Genomic DNA, 22,847 nt, shown 5'->3' on the forward strand with positions numbered 1-22,847 from the left:
ATGGAAAATTATTAAAGCAAAGGGCCCAGATGGTCTTTAACCATCTGATGGTCTATAAACACTCAGAAAATTAGTTTTACTAACCTTACTAGCATAAAATTTGATTATAGTGAATACACATTGATCTGAAGTTAGGTCTGTCAAATATAAAATCTCTTGCATCTAAAGCTCTTATGAAATAATTACAGATCAGAAGTTTAGTGTTCTGTGTTAACAGAAACATGGGTCAAGATGAAGTGCTTTTACTAGGACCACAGGCAGCCAGAAGTAAGCTTTCTGATTACAGAGCAACTCTGGATGGTCCTTCTATTATATCATATGCAGCAGTAAAAGACCTTGGTGTGATTATTAATACCAGCCTCTCATTTGAAGCTCACATAAATAATATCACAAGGGAATTACATGATATGTCATTACATAATGCAGAAACACGCAGTTCATGCATAGTTCATGCATTTGTTACTTCCAGTTTGGATTATTGTACTATATGCTAACTATATACTAACTGTAAAATAAACAAGCTCCAGTTAGTCCAGAATGCAGCAGCTAGAGTCCTAACTAGAACCAGAAGATATGAACATATCACCTCTATCTTATTCTCATTGCATTGGCTCCAAGTGAGGTTTTGCATTGATTATAAAATACAATTACTAATCTATAAAGCACTTCATGGTCATGGGCCAAGGTACCGGAGTGATCTTTTGTTTTTTTTTTTATGATCCATCATGCCTACTCCGATCAGAGGCTATTTGGAAGTACCTCAAGTACAAAAGGCTACAGCAGGAGGCAGAGCTTTTTCTTACAGAGCCCCACAGTTATGGGACAGCCTTCCAATCAGTGTTCAGGAGTCAGACACAGTCTCAGTGTTTAAGTCCACACTGTAACAAATTGCTGAAGTTTCTACAGCAAAATTTTACAGTATTTTTCCATGTAAACTATGAATACACAGGTTAATTTGATGTCTCTGTAGTTCTTGCATTTTCACAGTAATGTATTTTAATGTGACACTATGAGTCTGAGCCAGTGAGTTCTGAAGAGTGAAGAGTGGCTGAAGAGGCATTATTATTTAGAATAGTCAAAAAACATTGTAAATGATGTTCTGTTAGTTAGAAATGTATTGTTATCTTTAGGGTAATTTTTAGGCGGGAGGCAACAAATAGCATGGTGGCGCTCACCATAGTGGATGCAAACGTGTGATGATTCTGAACTAAAAAGTAAAAACGGACAAAAGCTTCGTAAATGCCATTTTAACATGGATTAATTCTCTTGTTTGCCAAAGTTTCATTCGCTTTAGCTGTAGAGAACGTATATTAAAGTATTCTTTGTAACAAATAATTTGCATTTCGACTGATGTGCTGTGAGCTGAAGCCACATGGTTAATACATACATGCAGTCAGTTTTGGGTCATGAAAAACATTATAAAATAAGTGTTTAATGTTGTTAGATGAACAATTTTCTTTGTTAGATAAACTTATTTGTTTTCCCTGTTTAATTTTACTCAGTAGTTGTAAATGTAGCATTTAACACATAACTGCATCTTAATTAAACTTAACTTGAAGCAATTTGATTTGTCATAAGGTATTTTTAAAATAACTGTATAAAAAAATTGCAATTTCTGTTTCTTTCCCTGCTTAAAGTTTAAATGGATTACTTATTTTACTGATTGTATACATTGTCATTATTATTACAACCTGATTCGAAATAAGAAATGTATTACTGTAAATTGTGTCCGCAATTCTGCAGGGAACAAGATTTCAAACATTTTGGCAGGAAATAGTTTTAATCAACTGATTCATGACCTAAAGGACATAGAGGAAAGTAGGGTTAAACTGAATGATGGTAAAGTTATTAAAGGTGCTCTGTGTGCTATCGTGTGCTATGCAGGAGGTGCTCTGTGTGCTATGCAGGAGACAGTCTGGTGTCTCACAATATTGGTGGCTTCCAGTAAAACTTCAGCAAGAGTACTTTTTTGGTAGATTTTGTGATATAGAAAGACAAACATTCAAGTCTAGTACATTGTCAGCTGGACTGAATAGAACAAAGCTGTTATATCAGCATGTTGAAAACCTAAGAGAAAGCAACACAGAATCAGTGTGTGGAATAAAGTTCGATATTCAACCAGCTGCTTTACTTTCATGTCTGCCAGCCTGGTCTCCTTCCATGTCTAGGTCATGATCTGTTGAGGGCATTGTTTCCAGCGACTTGGCATTATTCATCAATAATTTGGTAGACACTGAGAAACTGAATAGAAGTATAAGGCAGTTTTCTTATCTTGGAAATAATGCAGATGACAAACCTCCAAAATTTTTGTCCAAATACTCAGAAGCTGGGTGGACATGCAGTCCAAAATTGGTGCCTGAGAGTCCTCCCTGTTCTAAACAGGATAAAAAACCCAGGCGAAAATAGTGTATGGAAGTTGATCCTGCTCCTGCGAGAAATAGCATGTGTGTTCACCAGCTATTACTGCTGATCAGGTTGCTTATTTGAGTGTTCTTATTGAAGAATATATCAATTCTAGCGTGGAGTTATTTCCAGAATTTTCCCTTAAACCAAAACACCATTACCTCTGTCACTATCCAGAGCTTATAATCCAATTTGGACCTCTGATGCCACAGTACAAGATGAATGGCTTACCAGTAATTATTTTTCATCACTCTTTCCCAGATTTGTCTGATCACTTGTAAAACCACCTCAAACGTATGCAACTTAGCCTTTTTGTGGAACACTAACAAAGAAATGTAATGTTTTTGTTTTGTAATTCAATCTTAAGTGTTTGTTGTTTCTTCATCAGTTCATTAATAATTTTCTTTCAGACCAAACAAGTTATGTAAAAGTAACACCTCTAGAGTCCTCAAACATTTCTGATATGCCAGAGGATTCTCCATCTTTCGGGTCTTGTTCCTCAACCACACCAAGGGTGTCCAGCACAAACAGCTCCGGTTCAACTGTGGATTTTGGTTTAGCTTAAAAACTTTGAAGAGCCATGGAATAGGAGGCCATCTGGTATTAAAACAGCCATTGCACTGGGAAAACACCCTACAGTTAAAGATTGCAGAGAATTAGTGAGAATTGTTATTAGTGAGATGAGGCTGACAGCGTTAAATCCATCAAAATCACAGTGTCTGGTTGTGGCCAAAAAGATTGTAAAACAGTATCCACAAAGTTTTGCTGATAACCTGAGAGATTGTACAAGGATCGGAACTGGCTATGGATCTCTTCTGACTCAACTTAAAACAAGAGTAGAGCATGTTAACCTTGGCTGCTTGTTCTCAAAACGCAGGAAACCAAAAAAGACCTCAAATTCACCGGCAGAAGACATTGCTCCAGGACCTGCTAACCAGTACGATTGTGAGAGATGGCAGCCTGAGTGTCCTGTAGAGGAAAATGAGGAGAGTCTTAAAGATAAACAAAAAGAATTGAAGGCTCTCTATAGTACTGAGGGGGCAGCTGGGGTAGAACGAGCATATCTCAGTCAGTTAATGAAAGCAACATACTATCTCCAACAGAAGTCCATCAATGCCTGTCCACCGCCACCCATTGCTGAGTTGAAAAATGACTGGCCATAACTTTTCACACCCAAAGAACTGTATAACCACTCTGGAAAAAAGTGAAACCACCATGGAATAAAATGGAACGATGATCCTTTCGACAAAAGCAAGTAGGGAGCAACTCAGATGAGATGCAGCGCATAATAATGAAATTTGTTGAGAGTGGTGCATCTTGTATCATTCCATGTGTGATACTTCTTCTGTCACACTTTAATAAGAAATCTGCAGCACTCATTTTTCAAACGATGTAAGTAATGCACAGTGCTTTTGTTTGATCACATGCACATTTTGTTTGTGATACAGTTTGATCACATGCATGTAAATACATTTAAAGTATCACAACATGTTTGACATTTTTATTTCTTGTGGGGGGGGGGGCACGGTGGCTTAGTGGTTAGCACGTTCGCCTCACACCTCCAGGGTCGGGGTTCGATTCCCGCCTCCACCTTGTGTGTGTGGAGTTTGCATGTTCTCCCCGTGCCTCGGGGGTTTCCTCTGGGTACTCCGGTTTCCTCCCCCGGTCCAAAGACATGCATGGTAGGTTGATTGGCATCTCTGTAAAATTGTCCCTAGTGTGTGATTGCGTGAGTGAATGAGTGTGTGTGTGCCCTGCGATGGGTTGGCACTCCGTCCAGGGTGTATCCTGCCTTGATGCCCAATGATGCCTGAGATAGGCACAGGCTCCCCGTGACCCGAGGTAGTTCGGATAAGCGGTAGAAGATGAATGAATGAATTTCTTGTAGGTGTCTGCAACAACAGCTGATGAGGAAAAACATTCTTCCAGACTCTCCCAGACTTATTGTTCTAGGTAGTGTATGTTTTGTAATTTGTTGTTATTTATTTAATAAACTTGGACCGTTTAGCAGATTATTCTAACTGCAACCCAGTGGATACTCTGTATTAAGGGACAGGTGGTTGTAAATTCACACTCCAAATTTGTAGCTGGATTGGCAGCTTTGTTTTCATCTTATTACAACTTCAACTTGGTTTACCAGGAACAGGCGCACACTTGCATTTGTTCAAAGGTAATAGATTTTTTTATTTAAATGTGTGTGGGTTAACACTAACTAGTAGTGCTTTTTGTAAAGCTAATTGAATTCCTAAAATCTTGCTTGTGTTTTTTAACTGATTTTTTGCCAATGTTTTGTTGGAATCAACCCACCCAATGACACCAATACAGGCACAACAAAGGCTGGAGGCAAAAAAAAATTGGAAAGGTCTCAGAGGAAAGGAACAGCACATTTAACCCTCAGGTTTGTACACTTCTCAGAAAATTAATGGACTTTGAGTGGTTAAGCATGCAAGTTGCTATATACAGAAGGAAATGTATGCCACTTGTTTTATGTGATGTACACGTTTTATAGGTACGTTCTGACTTTTTTATTTTTGCTAAGATCTTGATAACAGATATTGTTCACTGTCTAAAGGTGTTTAGATATAATGGCTGGAACAATGTGTCAGCCTGTAATTATGTAGGCAGACGTGATGCGACCTATCAGGTTAAGTTTTTTTAATGGTATATTGTATGTTTAATAACAGCCTATTTTATTATTATTTACTATTAACCTAAAGTTACAGAGGGTTTTAAAATACAATTTAAATTTTTTGTAAGAAATAGGTAATGTTTTAATAATTTATATGTTTCATATAGCACTTTGGCCTTTGGTTTTATTAACCTGTATAGAAATTTAAATGGCTTTAATTGTAATAGCTTTACACCAACATATTGGCAACAGGTTACAGTTTGCTGAAAAAATTATTTATTACAACATTTTCTATGTAAAACTAATACAACATATTGGCTTTTAGTGACAAATAGTTATTAGTGATTTAGGACAATCATTAAAACCATACGCATTTATGTTTATACATATATTTTTCACATATGTTTTCATATTTTATATAGTTTTTATATAGTTCATACTTTTTATTTATCTACCTGCTTTTGGTTTATTTTTATCCTTAATTCCATTCCTTTTTATGCTTGAATACCGGACAGACGTAAAAAGCATTTCACTGCATGTTGTACTCTGTATGTATGTGACAAATAAAATTTGATTTGATTAGTGTATTTACAAGATCTTGTTGGCAACTTTAGTTGCCAGCTAAATAATGTAATTTGGTTAAATTACAAAAAAATACTGTAACACATAATACAAGTTTGCTCTTACATAAAAATAACAAAGCATACAACAATTTCTTGTAAACAGCTTTCCAGTATAATACTGCAAACCATTTTACATCAAATACCAACACTTTTACAGGATTTTCTTGGCAACTTTTTTGCCAGGTAATTCCTGTAATTTCCACAGTACATTTGTTTACAGCACAGGATAAAAACACATTTCTTTAGTCTAGCTTTTTATGAATAGCTTTTCTTAGGTAAAGGAGCAGATTTGGGGGTTCATGGGCATAGAGTGTTTGGTGAACTGGGATGTCTGGAGGCTGTCGGCTTACCACCCTCGCAAGTTGCTCAGGTTTGCAGGCTGTGGAGTAGTGGGACGCTTTACATCCCAGAAAGTCACCTTCTGTGTCTGTGTCACCTTCTGCCTCTAGCCTTTTAGTTATGCTGTCATAGCTAGTCTTGCTGGAGTCCCTGTCTGCACTTTACACATAATGTACAGTGTCCGTCACCTGATTACAATCCTACCTAACAATTTTCTCCTCCCTCTCGCTCTCTGTTGAGCTAAATATGCCACTCCGGAGCTCCCGTGTTCCGGGTACCTAGGGCTACTGTCTCTGCTTTTGGAGCTACTTTGTCAATCCTGATTTTCTACCCCTGGTTGTAGTCTATTCGCCCGGTGGTCACCCTGCCAGGGAGTGATCTGCATGGTCAGCCAGTGACACATGGGATTGTTGTGGATGGAGTCGCCTGGAAACTTTCATGCACTGAACCAATGTTGTGTGAATCAGCTGTATGGTCTGGTCTTTATCAGCTATCATTTTCCTGACTTTGACAGGAAAAGAAAATCAGTGTTGGGTCCATGGTGAACTCAGAGTTTGCGGTGACCCATTAGTTCCTCAGGAGCTCTCAGTTGCACAATTATAAACTGTTGTAGAAATTACATTATTTACATTTACATTATTTACTGTTTAGTGTCACCCAAATGAGGATGGGTTTTCATCTGAGTGTGGTTCCTCTAAAGGTTTCTTCCTCATATCATCTCAGGGAGTTTTTCGGATACGGATAGATATATATTATTATAAATTTTAAATTATTATTTTGAAATTAATTTTAAACTTTAATAGTATGTATTCATTTATTTTTGATTATATATATATATATATATATATATATATATATATATATATTTTTTTTTTTTTTTTATTTTTTTTTTACTCTTCTGTTTCTATACTTCTGTAAAGCTGCTTTGAGACAATGCAAATTGTTAAAAGCTTTATACAAATAAATTGAAATTGAAAATATGGTTTCTCACACAAATGTTTTAAAAACAGCGGTCACCCATCATAATGCAGATCTTTAATGCCTCAAATGCACTACCATCATCAATGTGCCTAAGAAACCCAAGATCACAATTCTAAATGACTAGAGACCTGTTGCCTTGAAGTCTGTGGTCATGAAGTTGTTTGAGAGACTGGTGCTGGCAATTTGGGCACTACAATCTCACAGGACCTGAAGTGGGAGACCTGCACAGACTGCATTGTCAAGTTTGAGGAAGTTCAATCCACCACAGGAGCTGATGATACAGTTCTATACAGCTGTGATTGATTCAATCCTGTTTACATTCATTACAGTCCGATTTGGTTCAGCCAGCAAATCAGACACAAGTAGGCCGCAACAGCCTGTTAAAACACCTGAGAGAATTTGTGTGCCGTGCCCAATTTCAGTTCAAGTCAAAAAGCTTTTATTCAACCATATGTAGCTGACACAGTATAGGACTTGACTGTACTGTGTATGGTGAAAAATCGAGCAAATAACATCATTAAAGACCTCCCAGGACATCATCAGGCAGATGCTATAGATCACTACGCTCTAAAACATCCGGACAATAAATTTTATTTCTTGCATCTTTTCACAGGCCATAACTATTTTGAACAACTAGCACATCCACCATTACCTATCCCATCAGTTAAAGTACAATATTCTACAATGCAATATCTCTTACTAGAATCTATGTAAATGCATATTTATTTTTTCTATGGTTATGAAAATGTACAATGTACAAATACACAATTGTAATTTACAGTACTTACCAGGTACATCTGTAAAGAACACAACTGCACCTTTGTATATTATTTATATATATTTTTTCATTTTAGTCTATGAGTTTATTTCTTGTGTTTATGATTAGTAGAGCTCCTGTAACCACAACAAAGTCCTTCTGTGTATGCACACTTGGCAATTTATATTACAACAGAGTAACCACAGAGCACACAGAGCAAGCAAAATCACTTTAGTTTTGGGTGTTTTAATTAATGAGATAGCTGTCAGATTCTTATTCTGCCTATTTTGAGTTTGTAGCTAGAAGAGGGTAAAATTAGCGGAATTGCTGCATAGCCATGATACATCTCTGTCTAGGATTCTAAAACTATGAGCGAAAAATGCAACACTTACAGATTTAGTTGTAGCAGAGATGTACTGGACAACCATCTCTCGTTTAGTGCTCAGGTCCTTTTCACGAAGAGGGGCTTTACGGTCTTCATTCAGGTTCATATCCTCCTTTATATGAATATACACAAAAATACATACATACAAGGTTATAATAAGCATATGGATAGGAAAAATAACAAGCAAATAATCTGAAAGTGAAAATATAATATCTAGTATTCAATTCAATTAAAATTTATTTGTATAGCGCTTTTTACAATTGACAATGTCTCAAAGCAGCTTTACAGGACATAAACATAAAACAAAAGGTAACCAAACATAACCCGGAAACATGGGAGAAAATATACAATTCACTTCTCTTCCTGTCCATCCCTAATGCATCCAACCAGAACAGTTTGGAAATGTCTGAGCTCAGATCTATATCAAAAGTATGTAGGGGACAGATTGAAGAAGGCGGCACAGAACCCTGATTTTAACTGCACCGAACACCTCTGGGATTAATTGAACCAATAGCTGCACATCAGGCCTTTTCACCCGACAGTGCCTCTTGCACTCTCTTTGGGCGTAGCCCCATGTTGACCACATCATCCACTGACAAGTTTGATCAGACAGCAAACTGAAGGATCCAATAACTGTCCTATGATGTTTCTCAGGAGGGCAAACGCCTGCTGCTCATAGGATTTTATGATGACAGGTGTCAGGATGACAGAAGGGGACTTCATATTAGAATGTTGCAAGAACAAATTCCAGGACCACCATGCTGCCACTGCTACACTTCACTCACACATAGCTACAAACCCAACCCACTATCCTGCCTTCTTCAGTAAAGCTGATAACACCTCCATCCTTTTGCCTACATACAAACAAACCTAAACACAAAAAAAACAGCAGATATTCTTGCACGCAGAAGACAGGGACAGCATGTACACTGAAAACAATATTACAAAAATTTGTGTACTTTAAACTCTTAAAGCCCGATGTCTAAGAAATAAGAAATTGTGCAAAACACATTTTGCAATGTGTATACTGCCTTAAAATCTGACCTACAAGTTAAACTAATATAATCATGCAATTTTGCTTAATGATGCAAGGGGTCCGAACCTTCCATGTTTTCCCCAAAACAGAATGTAGGGTTTAGCATTTGAATGACTTATAATCTGTGGAGACAATCTTCAGATTGTATGACTGCAGGCATATCTTTAAGAATTTGTCTCTTGGGGTGGGTTGTGATTTAATCAACAGTTAAAAAATTACATTATATTCATTCAAAATAGAACATGAGCATGCTTGTCTTATGGTGAAAAAATAAAAAATATGGGATCCTATATTGTTATTGTGTCATCACTTACATTGCAAGTTATACTTCACACATAATCCCCAATAGTGAAGTACAATAATTCACTGAAGCACACATGCTCAACATGCCAAACACTCAAACTCCATAGGCCCTGTTAACTACAGGATCCAATTTCATGAACGAGACATAAAACAAACAGTCTAATAATTGACACAGGGAAACACTTCATTCTTAAAACTGTCAGCATTTCACATTTGAGTTTCAAAACAACCAGCTGTTTTTTCACACCCCCTACCTGAATAAATCACTGTTTAATGTCATACTTTAACACCTCTAATGGCCAAGTGAAACATGATACCTACTGTATATGTAAGGGTGTTAATTTGGTTGCAAACAAATCAATGACAATTAACATAGCTTAACATTTAGATCACACATTTGATGGCCAACAAATGAAAGGTAAGCAGTAAGACCAATTTGCAGTGCACCCAGATTTAGTTGATTGAAACAGGGATAAAGGCAGATTATATTAAAAAAAGTCACAGAGAAAGAACAATGGGGAGAGGGAGTGAGACACCTTAGGTTAAAATAACAGATTAAATAACACCACTCAAGGTGAAAATAACAGATTAAATAACACCACTCAAGGTGAAAAAGAACTGCTAGTGTTAGATACTGCTGAGGAATAAACACACTGTACAAGTACATATTATTGACTTTTCTATTATTTTGTTTCAATAAATAGTAACAGTAGTAATAATAAACTGTAACTTACCATCATCTTTTCAAACAAGTCAACAATCTCTTTTTCAGAAAGGTCCAGTGAGCGTTCATCAAAAAGGGGCTGTGGTATAGGTAGCTCAGTATGTGTGGAAATGGGGTCTGTTGGGTGCTGAATAAAGGGCTTCTCCCTCTTTATGCCTTGCTTTCGAAAGCTTGTAATCCTGTCAAGCTGTAGGGAAGAGTTGTGTCAAATTTAATCAAACAAAGTGTTGTCTTAAAGAAAATGGTTATATACTAAGTAAAGTGCAGTCTATTTTATGCTATAAATTACTATATGCTATACTGAAAACTGCACATGCCTATCCAATTTTATTAGGAACACAGTAGTTATTCAATTACTTAATGTGACAGCAGAACAAAACAGGTACACGAGTCTCAATCAACAGTCAAACATCATAAAACAGATTGAGCACCAAAAAAATGTGATCCCAGACCATGGCATAATTGTGCCAGATAGTCTGGGTTGAGTACATCAGAAATGTATAATCTGTGATTTTCTGGATACAACAGTCTCTAGAGTTTACACAAACATGCATGAAAAACAAAAATATCCATTTAAACCATTCAGGCAAAATACAGAGAAACACTGTTAGTATATGGGAAAACATCAGAAGATTTTAACAATGCTTAACATTTCCCTTAAATATTTAGATATTGTTCATTTTGTTGTTATACAGTCCTGTAATTCCTACACTGTTCATCCATATCTGAGCATTTCAACTCTAATATACAATAATACAACAGCTAAAATAAAATTATTTTCGACGTACAAATACTTATGTATCTAACTGTACCTGCATGCTTACGTTATACAGAAAAATATCATTCTATACCATGTCATCCTTAAGTCAGGTAAGACAATACCACTGCATTTTGTAAAGCAACAGTAACAATATACAGACAAACGCTAAAAATGTGTCATGACTACATGGAAGAGAACGGCATGACTATTAGAGTTAGAATGTAAGAAATAGTAAGAAAGTGTAAGTACAGTTAGTTGGAAAAATAGTCTGCATGGTGTTCAATGTTTTGAAGCTGAACATGGTTGTATGGTTAAAAAAAAGTAAAAAATTAATAAATAAATAATCACAACAAACTGCTGCTAGAAAAATGTAATTGAAATTGCAAGAGTATATTCTATTCATATATTTCTCAATCTACATATATAATTCTAAATGCATTGGAAAGGAAAGACCAATTCTCCAGTTTTTGCTATGTATGGAAGACACCTGGGACTGAGCTGATTGATGATTATAAGATAATAGATCAGGACTTTCATATCCTGATATTCTATATCTAGATATTTAAAAACATAGAACATGGCACCATTTGTTTGATGCCACACACTTTTCACATGATCGAAAATGCTGCAACATGACAAGCATTAAGCATAACCAATACAACAATCTAGAGTGTTTAAAATAAAATAAAACCACTTTTGTGCACTAATAACATCAAACAGGTTGGCCAATGATAACAACTGCAACTGATGACAAACATCGTAATTGTGGTTTCAGGTCTCTGTATTTTTTTGCAAATTAAAATCTGGCCTCCTGATAAGTACTGCTCATGAGTGATATACATCTTGGGTTATGACCTCATAGGTGTGATACTGGTATTTTGATATCTTGTTGATTTTGTTTTTTTTATTCACAGCTGTTTTCCTTGGCTGACTAGTTTGGTTCTAATCAGGACACCAATGGTTTCAGGACAATTCAGAACATTCCAAGTTGTTGTATAGCCTATGGGTTTAATCAAACAAAAGGTGGCAAGTCCTAAAATGTTTAAAAAATATAGATTTTTATATCAGGACATAAAAGCTGAAATTGTGATCTATCATGATCTAAAACTCGAGTGTCTTGAGTTTATAGCAAAATAATGAGATTTGGTTTTGTATTCCACTGCAGTCAAAAGGGGCTGTACACACACACAGCACTGAGATGTGACCATATGAATAATAAACATAAACAAAAAACTTTTTGTACAATGTGGTCATCAAATTTCCCAGTATTAAATTGGACTGAGTTAAACAATCAAGCTTTAGGTATTTGCATTGATCTCTCCAGTTTGTAAAAAGCATGCCATGTGTAGTTATAAAGAAATGAAAAACAAGTAAAATAGAAAAAAATAAAAAAAATAGAAAAATCAAACAACAAACACCTTACCATGTCATCAGCCAATGTTTTAATATGCATGTTCTGTTAAAGGGAATAGGGAATACAGAAATGAGACCAAAGTAATCACAGGCATTTCTATGTGCCCAAAAAGGGCAAATGATACACAAAAACACACATAAATAACACAAATTTAAATAGTTTCCACATAAGCTTTTAAATGCATCTGTCATATAGTTCGGGTGAAAATTCATGTAATCTCTGTTAGCCACTGATCACCACCTCTCTTCAGTGTGTGACAAATTATTTAAAGACAAATAATTTTGTATCATCTGCAGGTAATATTAAAAAAAAAAACTGTAATGTTTAGATGGCAGCTACGCAACATAATCTAAAGACTTAACATACTGCTCTCTACACATACACAGCAATTTCATTAAGACAAGTTGGTATGCATAAAGTCTCCAGTTAGGCGATCCTACTACTGATTGCTAACAATCACATTTATCAATCAGTGTCACTACTAGCATTTCACTTGAAAACAACACATACACACAAAAAAATACATACAAAAAAGTTTGTATTATAAACACTCACCAGAATTATGCACAGACAGACAGACAGACAGATAGACAGATAGATAGATATCGTCATGCCTTCTTATGAAAGAGTCAGACTAAAAGTGTCACAATGTGGTCTTTTCCAAGAATGATAAGGTGTATTCTTTCATTAAGCTGGTGCTCTGCTTATATTACGGTGACCTACTCTTAGCATGCCATCTGCATGAATATCTCCGCCTGGACTGTCTAATTGGTGATCTTTTCAGCACACAATTTCTTTAAACTGTGGAACAGTAGTGTCCGCCTTTGCAACTCACCTAGGTTTCTTTTGACTAATCCAGTGAAGACAGTGTCAAGGAAGATATTATGGTAAAAGTACCTATTAACGTACCATTAAGCACATTACCATCTTTGAGCTTAGATTATATAAAGAAAAAAATATGTATTATTCTCCTTGATGTTTTAACCAGCTGATTTAACCGCATAACCCCTGTAATTCTATGCCAACAACTGCACACTCAGATATGGATACTCATGTGTTATCACTCTTTGGCAGCGCTTTCATATTATTGTAAGGTAAGCTTAAAGGGTACAGTTCTACGAAAACCACATAGCACCAGTGTCAAAATCAACAAAAAAGTATTATTTAAAAGATATTTTCAATATTATTAGTTCATATTATATGTGTATAAACCTAGTCAATCATCTAGGTTATTTATGTTGTGAAATCATCTCCTTTAAATACACTGCTCAAAAAAATAAAGGGAACACTTAAACAACACAATGTAACTCCAAGTCAAGTCACACTGCTGTGAAATCAAACTGCCTACTTAGGAAGCAACACCGATTGACAATTTCACGTGCTGTGGTGCAAATGGAATAGACAACAGGTGGAAATTATAGGCAATTAGCAAGACACCCCCAATAAAGGAGTGGTTCTGCAGGTGGTGACCACAGACCACTTCAGTTCCTATGCTTTCTGGCTGAAGTTTTGGTCACTTTTCAATGCTGCCGGTGCTTTCACTCTAGTGGTAGCATGAGACGGAGTCTACAACCCACACAAGTGGCTCAGGTAGTGCAGCTCATCCAGGATGGCACATCAATGCAAGCTGTGGCAAGAAGGTTTGCTGTCTCTGTCAGCGTAGTGTCCAGAGCATGGAGGCGCTACCAGGAGACAGGCCAGTACATCAGGAGACGTGGAGGAGGCTGGTGGAGGGCAACAACCCAGCAGCAGGACCGCTACCTCTGTGCAAGGAAGAACCGGACGAGCACTGCCAGAGCCCTGCAAAATTACCTCCAGCAGGCCACAAATGTGCATGTGTCTGCTTAAACGGTCAGAAACAGACTCCATGAGGGTGGTATGAGGGCCCAACGGCCACAGGATATTTGGCATTTTCCAGAAAACACCAAGATTGGCAAATTCGCCACTGGCGCCTTGTGCGTTTCACAGATGAAAGCAGGTTCACACTGAGCACATGTGACAGATGTGACAGAGTCTGGAGACGCCGTGGAGAACGTTTTGCTGCCTGCAACATACTCCAGCATGACCGGTTTGGCAGTGGGTCAGTAATGGTGTGGGGTGGCATTTCTTTGGAGGGCCCTCCATGTGCTCGCCAGAGGTAGCCTGACTGCCATTAGGTACCGAGATGAGATCCTCAGACCCCTTGTGAGACCATATGCCAGTGCGGTTGCGGCTGGAGTGTGTCAGCAGTTCCTGCAAGACGAAGGCATTGATGCTATGGACTGGCCGGCCCATTCCCCAGACATTACATCAAAGTTGGTTCAGCCTGTAGTGTGTTTTTCCACTTCAATTTTGAGTGTGACTCCAAATCCAGACCTCCATGAGTTAATAAATTTGATTTTCATTGATAATTTTTGTGTGATTTTGTTGTCAGCACAAAGAATTTAATAAGACTATTTCATTCATTCAGATCTAGGATGTGTTGCTTAAGTGTTCCCTTTATTTTTTTGAGCAGTGTAAAATGTAATATCTTTAATTTGAAAAATGCTGGTTTGCTAATTAATCTCAGTTTGCTCCATTTAAGCTCACTAACATTGAATGCAAATGTAAATGTAAATATTTCATCAACAGACTTTATTCACTGACGGATGTCACTTTAAGTTCATCTTTAAATTAATAAGATGAGAAAAGCAAGGATTAACTATAGTTCATGCCCAAAGATGAAAGAGGCATGTCGTCTATACATAGAGACAGTCATCAGAAACCTGGCATATCTGTCCAAGAAGTTTGTAGTAGACAGGAAAACTCTGACCCAGAGACTAAAAGAGCACATCAGTGTTGAGGCACATCAGGTGTGTTTACCTGAATGCAGAGACAGAAAGGGAGATCTCAGGATGTCTTCAGGAAGACTAGGTTAAATTAAGACAAACTGAACTGTTGTTACAAGGTGTATAACAACTCAGTGTGGGTGATAGATGACTGGTAGCTCCAGACACCATCCAGGATTGACTTTCAGAAAGTCTGAGAATTCTTCTGAGTAAAGAGCCAAGAACAAACGACAGAACATATACAATGTGGAAAAGGACCTTGCACAAAGAGGTTCAAAAAGCTTCAACTAAAAATGTTTGAATGAATGTAATGAGTTTTTGTTATTGACTACTTGCACCTCAAATGGTTTAACATGAACAATATTTAATAAAACGTCTTGTGAGCTTAATTGGAACAGGGGTGTGCTTAAAGGGTACAAAACTGTACCCATTATGCACTGCCAGTCTTTCTGAATTTATTGAATAATATCTTCATTTAAATATTTTATTCATTTGAAATAAAGTTACATTTTATTGTATGATATTCATATTTTATCATAAATATGTCTTGTGCTCCAAAACATCCTAAAGTAGATTTGGTGAGCTTAATAGGTATGTTTACCCTATTCTTTCACAATTACAGTCCCGTCCAAAATACTGGTAGGAACAGAAATGGCAATTCAGTTGTGCGTGCTATATACTAAAGACATTTGGGATTGAGATCAAAAGATGACTATGAAACAGTAGAGCAAATTTAAGGCTTTCTTGAAAATCAAACTATTCTGAAGCTGAGGGGGAAAAGGAAAATCAGTCAGCACAAGCACTGGGCATGGCAAGAACAATTTGCAACGAAGACATCAGGCATCAAACATCAGACATTTAAGCAAAGAAAATAACAGCACTGTAAACAATGAGAAACTATGAAGAAAAGCCCTCAAAACAGCAGTCACTGACGTCTGTGACATCACAATCCACCATTCAAAGACGACTTCAAGACTACAAATACATCACATTCCACAAGATGTAAACCATTAATCAGCAGTAAGAATAAAAAGCCAGATTGGAAATTGCAAAGAAATACAAAAGTTCTGCACCAAAATTAACCTCTACCAAAGTGATAAATAGGCCAAACTGTGAATAAAGAAAAAAATCTGATCCAATCCGATCCTATAGAAACATTCTATCTGGCATTTTTAAAAGAAATACAATCAATTAACTTGAGACAATCTGCAACATGTTGCAAGACAATGACTCGAAATACACTACCAACACAAAAAGGGACTTTGATGGGAGAAATCCCCAAAACAAAAAACTGAAAGAAGCTGTGGTACAAGCTAGGTAAAGAACAATTCAACAGTCTGCTGATGTTAGAGGGTCTCCAGCCTGATGCAACAAGAGATATGCAACCAAATGCAAAGTGTTATTTACTTTCATTGACATGAAGACCATCTGATCAAATACTTTTGCTCATCAAAACATGGTGTCCACCACCAAAGGTGCCATTTTACAAATCGTTTAAACAAATCTAGATTTAAATACCAGGAAATGAATGCTGAAAGTCTGATATATCACTCATTCATTTTTAGATCTCAAACCCAAATGTCTTCAGTGTATAGCAAAAATACAAATATTGACCGTTCCAATCCAAGACTTTAGGAGGGGACTGTATATGCAATAACATCAAACAGTGCTGATAGATTCTTAATTAATAGATTCTTCCATGTTGGCATGCTAGTTATAACGAATAACGAATATAACGTTATATATTAACGCGATATAACGAATATGATTCATATAGTTGTTTGCCCATTTTATATAACATTACCCGAACAGCTGCCTACTAAGCATGAGAATGTTTATTGTTGTCTTGAGTAATATGACACAAATTTGCTGATAATATTTCATAAGCAAAATAAACATAAAATATAATATATCATTTAAGATATACAAAAACGTGTATTTATTTCTGTCTGCACAATTAAATTGATAATTGTGATATGGGATTGAAAATTATAGTTAAGGCTCTGGGTTACTTATCAAAAGGTCAGGGTTCAAGCCCCGGCACCACCTGGCTGCCACTGTTGGGCCTCTGAGCCTTTAACCACCTCTGCTCCATGGATGCCACATCATGGCTACTGTCTGACCTTTCTAACTTCCTTTCCAAGCTGGGATATGTGGAAAAGAATTTCACTGTGCTATCATGTATGTATGCATGACAAAAGCCTGCTGCTGCTGTTTATTCAACTCCAGTGATCTGTCAGTCATTTACTACATTTGCAATTATTTGTCATTCTCATATCTACTCACTGTCCACTTTAATTGGAAAACCTGTCAACCTTCTCATTTATGCAGAATGATGGGGGAAAATGGTGCGAAAAGAAAACATAAAACATCCTGTGAGTGGAGGGTTTGCAGGTAGAACACCTTGTTGAGTGAGAAAAGAGAAGAATGACCAGACTGACTTGAGCAGACAAAAAGTCTACAATAACTCATATAACCACTATTACATCCCAGGTAGGCAGAGAAGCATTTCATCATGCAAAAAACATCAAACATTGAGGTGGAGGTACTACAACAGCAAAAAACGGTTCCACTCCAGTCAGTAATGGCCAAGGATCTGAGGCTATCATAGGCACAAGAGTCACCAAAAGTCGATAGCTAAAGAAAAGGACAAGAGGTTTCTTTTTTCTAATTTCTAATTGTGAGTGGAACTCAATGTTGACATCTGCTGTAGATGTCTACAGTGGAACTCAATGTTGACATCTGCCTATCCACCACAAGGATTGATGTTTTGTGTATGCTGAGATGCTTTTCTGTTCAACATATTTGCAAAGAATGATTATTTACTATATCCATGTGGGTAATTTCCTAAGATATCGCTTCACAGAGATTCAAGTTCTTTTGTTACCAATATACATGCCACATAATGATGATTGATGTGAACATTAACTGAAGCTCTTGACCTGTATCTGCAGGATTTGTGCACTGTGTGGGGCCACATAATTGGCTAATTAGATAACTGCATGAATATGCAGGTATACAGGTGTTTGTAATAAAGTGGTATATTGTGTTGTACTGATTTTTCTTGTGTTTCACCATTAACAGACTTTTAACCACATTCTAAAAGACAAAATTACTATTATGAATACAATAGTATTCAAAGCAATATTTAGGGCCTGAGCACCGAATGGTGCGAAGCCCTATTGTTTTTCCTCGGGAGTATTATTTTATTTATTTATTTTTTTTCCCCCACACATTGGCCAATTGGGGTCCCTTAACATGCTCGAAAACTCTTGAAATTTGGCACACACGTCAGAGTCGTGCGACACTAGGATTGGACAAAGGTTGGAATACGGGCGTGGCAGGGGGGCTCTGTAGCGCCCCCTGTAATGCAAAAACAAACATTGGTGCACAGATCGGGCAATTATGTACGCACATGTACGAGAGTTGGTACGCATATAGATCTCATCGACCCGAACAACTTTCGCGCTCTAAACTATGAGCTCCGCCCAACAGGAAGTCGGCCATTTTGGATTGTTTTATAAGTGCATGCGGTGAACTTTTAAATACTCCTCCTAGGGAATTCATGCGATTGACATCAAACGTGGTGAACATGATGCCGAGACATTGCACTTGCTAAATTGCGAAGGGATTTTTGATATCTCGAACGGTGCTGCTATGGCGAGGCGACAAAGTTCTGGCGAATTCAGAGAAACAGGAAGTGTCTAATATCTAAAGCAAAAAATGTCTTATTGGGATGACACGCGGTGTGTATGTTCGGCCAAGGATTCCGATCGCATCGATGTGCCTATTGTGAATCTCGGACATAGCGTCACCAACAGGCACCAGGAAGTGTGTCAGTCACAACAGTTGCATGTGGTGAACTTTTAAATACTCCTCCTAGGGAATTCATGCGATTGACATCAAACGGGGTGAACATGATGCAGAGATATTGCACTTGCTAAATTGCGAAGGGATTTTTGATATCTCGAACGGTGCTGCCATGGCGAGGCGACAAAGTTATGGCGAATTCAGAGAAATAGAAAGTGTCTAATATCTAAAGCAAAAAATGTCTTATTGTGATGACACGCGGTGTGTATGTTCGGCCAAGGATTCCGATCGCATCGATGTGCTTATTGTGAGTCCCGGGTATAGCGCCACCAACAGGCCCCAGGAAGTGTGTCAGTCACAAAGGTGGATTTTTTGTCAGCTGCATGCGGTAAACTTTTAAATACTCCTTTTTGCATTTTTGCATAAATACTCGTTTTTTGCATTTTTACTTACTTTATTACTTTTTTATTTTTACGTTTTTTTTAATAATTGAAACAAGAATATTGTGGGTTCATTCTGTTATAAACAAGTCACACCAAACATCACCCAAAAAAAAAAATCGCACTGCCTCCACCAGCTTCCCTTTTTCCCATAGCTCATCCTGGTGGATCCAGGAGAGTTCTATCGGTGGGCTCTACAGAAAGTAGAGTGATCAGCTGAGAACACCATCAGCACTGACTTCCCCAACCTGCAGTTGATCTACAGCAAGACCAGGAAGATAGTTAAAGACTTCTGTAATCCAACAATTGACTCTTCTCTCTGTTGCAGGTTAGGAGAGCACTTCTACTCCTTGGAGGCAAACACAGAGAGAATAAGCAAGGAGCTTCTTCCTGCAGGCCTTCAACCAGGACAATATTTGGAACCTCAAATTTTTCTGTATACTTAACTCACACTATGTCTACTGGAATTTATTGTGTAACATAGTGCTTTATACTGCATATATCTTCATTTTACTCTCACTAGTCATACTGTTCTAATGCTGATCCATATATACATTTATATATTTTTTACCATTTCCCTTTCCCAACTGTATAGTTAATTCTTTTATTATATTTTTTATTGAAATTGAATTATTATTTATTTTTTTAATTCTCCATTGTACTCATTTATTCTTATTATCTCTACTTTTATGATGTGGATAGTCTAAAAGCATTTCACTACATGTTGTACTATGTATGGTTGTGTACTGTATGTAAAACTGTAAATACTGTAATATTACTATAAATTACAGCTAGATACACAGCACAGAATTCTAGAGCTAAGGCAGGTTAACCGACTGCCTAACCCCATCAAATCACCTGTTGAAATATCACAGTTATAACAAAGTTCTAAGACAGTACACTACAAAAAATATTAAATGTACATACCAACTTTTTGTTCTTGCTATCATCCTCATTTGATTTCTTTTTAGGGTGCTTAGTGGGCTCCTCCATACCACTCGCTTGCTGATCCATTTTTGAGGAAAAGCTCCAATTCAAATGTTTAGGTTTCTTGCACTACTTACAAAATCAACAGTTTTGTGGACTTTAAAAGAAAATTCAGTTCAAAATCCATTCCATATAAATTCCAAATGATTATTCCACATTATGAACAGATGCAAATCTTGATAATGCCCCATAAAATATCTCCAAATGCAGATGTCTCCAAATGCAGCCTTGACCAGGTCAGCACTACAAATTCAGCGTTGGGAAATCTGTCAAGAGAATAAGTATAGTATACTTATAGTATATAGTAGGCACATATGAATGTTATGAAAGTGTTTTAAGAAAATAACCAGACAACTAAGTTGTAGTTTAAGCTTCATGTTTGTCATTTTAGACATGTTGAACAACTTGTACATCTTGAAATTCAACACGCACATAAGTTTACAGAACGCTTATGTGTGGTTAGGTTATTTAAACACTCTTTAGAAGAAAACTTAATCTCTGTAATGTACTAAATAAACTCACTCAGAACTTTAATAGGAATATTCTGCTAATACTGGTTAGGGCCTCCCTTTGTTCTAAACATAAGACGGTTGTGAAGGAAAATCCCGGTTATAGACCTTCCCAGTAGCATCTCAAAATGACAGATCACATTTTATGCCACTCTGAAAGTTGCTGTGAGCATTAGCCAAAGCTTCTGGCTCTGCATGATTTTATGCTTTGCAATGATACCACTGATCTCTAATATAGTCCTTAGTAAAGAATAAAAGTCTTGAATGTATCTATCATGTAACACGCAAAGCAGTTTACAAAAAGTTAAAACTTAAAAAAGATAACCGATTCAAGTATACGGGTTGACTCGAGATGGGTTAGTAAATTTGTTAGTTAGATAGTTGATAGTAAATTTATCGGTTTGTTAACTAGTAGCTTGAATTTGTTTGTTGCTTCTTTTTTCCTTAACGTGACCGAATCCGGTTATGGGAGAATCCCAATCGTCGTTATGCGACCGGTCGTTTTGAACACATGAAAATGCTATACTTCCACACACAAATACGATCCCAAGCGTGTATTCAGTATTTATAGACACGCGTAATACAACAAATATACCAAAACAAAATATTAACAACTCATGATAATATAATCCAGAGCGTACCATAATAGTCAAAAGAGGCCCACCATTGTTCCGCCTGCTGATGTTTCTGATTCGCGGTTCCGCGGTCCCGTGATTCACGGTCTTCCAACAAAACGGAAGTAAAAGATTTCAATAGGCTCTTTCCCAAGAAAATAACGGAAGTCTGTCCTAAAAGGTACAAACAATAACTCGTAAGCTTAAAGAAATTGTAATATCACAGTTAGCTGATGAGTCGACTTTGTTCTTAAAGAACACGGACCATGTCATGCCAGCTTTAAACACAACTTATGCAATTCCTATTGATTAAGTTAATTTAATAAGTTATAATATATATATATATATATATATATATATATATATATATATATATATATATATATAGTATTTTTTTCTACTTCAGTAGACATGGTTTTTCAGTGCTTATAAAATATAGGAAATACGGCAGAAGGATAAAAAAAAAAATAGCAACGGCTGGAGACGGCCGAATGGAAAGAACTCAAAATGGCTTCGATGGCGGAAGAGGTCGTTACAGACACTATGCTGGAGGCTACGATGGTAAATACAGAGGGTATTATAAAGGTGTATACAGTGACCAGATAGGAGGACATAGTGGCGGCAATGTCTACGGTGATTTTGCAAGTGAATATAGTCAACAGACGTCTGTTTACTGGGGCCTGTTTCAGAAAGGAGGTTTAACCAACTCTGAGTTTAAACTTGAACTCTGAGTTGACAAACCCTGAGTTGGGAAACTCTGAGTTTTCGGTTACAGAACAGCTGAAAAGAGTTAGTTTTATCAACTCTAAGTTGACTGACTCTGAGTTAAGCGCGTGCACCGCAACTTTAAAAAGCCATTATCAATGGAGCGCAGATATAACGAGTCACCATGGCAACAGCGTCAGACAAAAGAAAAGTTTGCATATTTCTCGTCAGCAGAACCGGAAGTGCTTATGCAAGCATATGGAGAATATGAACACGTATTTAAAAAAAAGCAACACTGCTGTATCAAACAGTGGATTTAACATCAAATTTTAAAATGTGTATTTAAAAAATGCTTTATATATATACCTTTAAAAGTTATATTTTTAATGTAAACCTCTCCCTCTAGTTACACACTTTGTTCAATTCAAGGATAATTCATGCAATTGTATATTGTTTATTTCTTGTCACTCCTTATTGTTCAAGTGGTTGAGGTTGATATGGGATTTAAAAAGTAATTAATAAGTAAGTAGACCAATACTTTCTAGAGATAGTAATTATTACATTAATCTAATTAGACTTGTTGAAGATGTAATTTGTAGTTAGTAATTAAGAACTATTTTA

At 36.8% G+C, this 22,847-nt stretch overlaps 1 protein-coding gene across 4 annotated transcripts in view; it reads right to left on the reverse strand.

Moving 5' to 3' along the window:
- Nucleotides 1-21,665, reverse strand: part of diaph2 (diaphanous-related formin 2) — a 206,663-nt gene extending 184,998 nt beyond the window's left edge. For 2 of the 4 annotated variants that reach the window (XM_060885394.1, XM_060885393.1), the window contains exons 1-5: nt 21,549-21,665; nt 20,339-20,664; nt 12,364-12,396; nt 10,191-10,367; nt 8,125-8,229 (exon numbers count right to left, since the gene is read on the reverse strand). In XM_060885394.1, the coding sequence (XP_060741377.1) occupies nt 8,125-8,229; nt 10,191-10,367; nt 12,364-12,396; nt 20,339-20,425 (402 nt within the window). In that variant the 5' untranslated portion in view covers nt 20,426-20,664; nt 21,549-21,665. Of the gene's footprint in view, nt 1-8,124; nt 8,230-10,190; nt 10,368-12,363; nt 12,397-20,338; nt 20,665-21,548 lie in introns of those variants that run through there. The other 2 variants (XM_060885395.1, XM_060885396.1) reach the window with 2 other exon arrangements.
- Between the last annotated feature and the right edge of the window lie 1,182 nt (nt 21,666-22,847).

The sequence above is a fragment of the Tachysurus vachellii genome, chromosome 13, assembly GCF_030014155.1.
Source record: "Tachysurus vachellii isolate PV-2020 chromosome 13, HZAU_Pvac_v1, whole genome shotgun sequence".
Taxonomy (NCBI): Eukaryota; Metazoa; Chordata; class Actinopteri; order Siluriformes; family Bagridae; genus Tachysurus; species Tachysurus vachellii.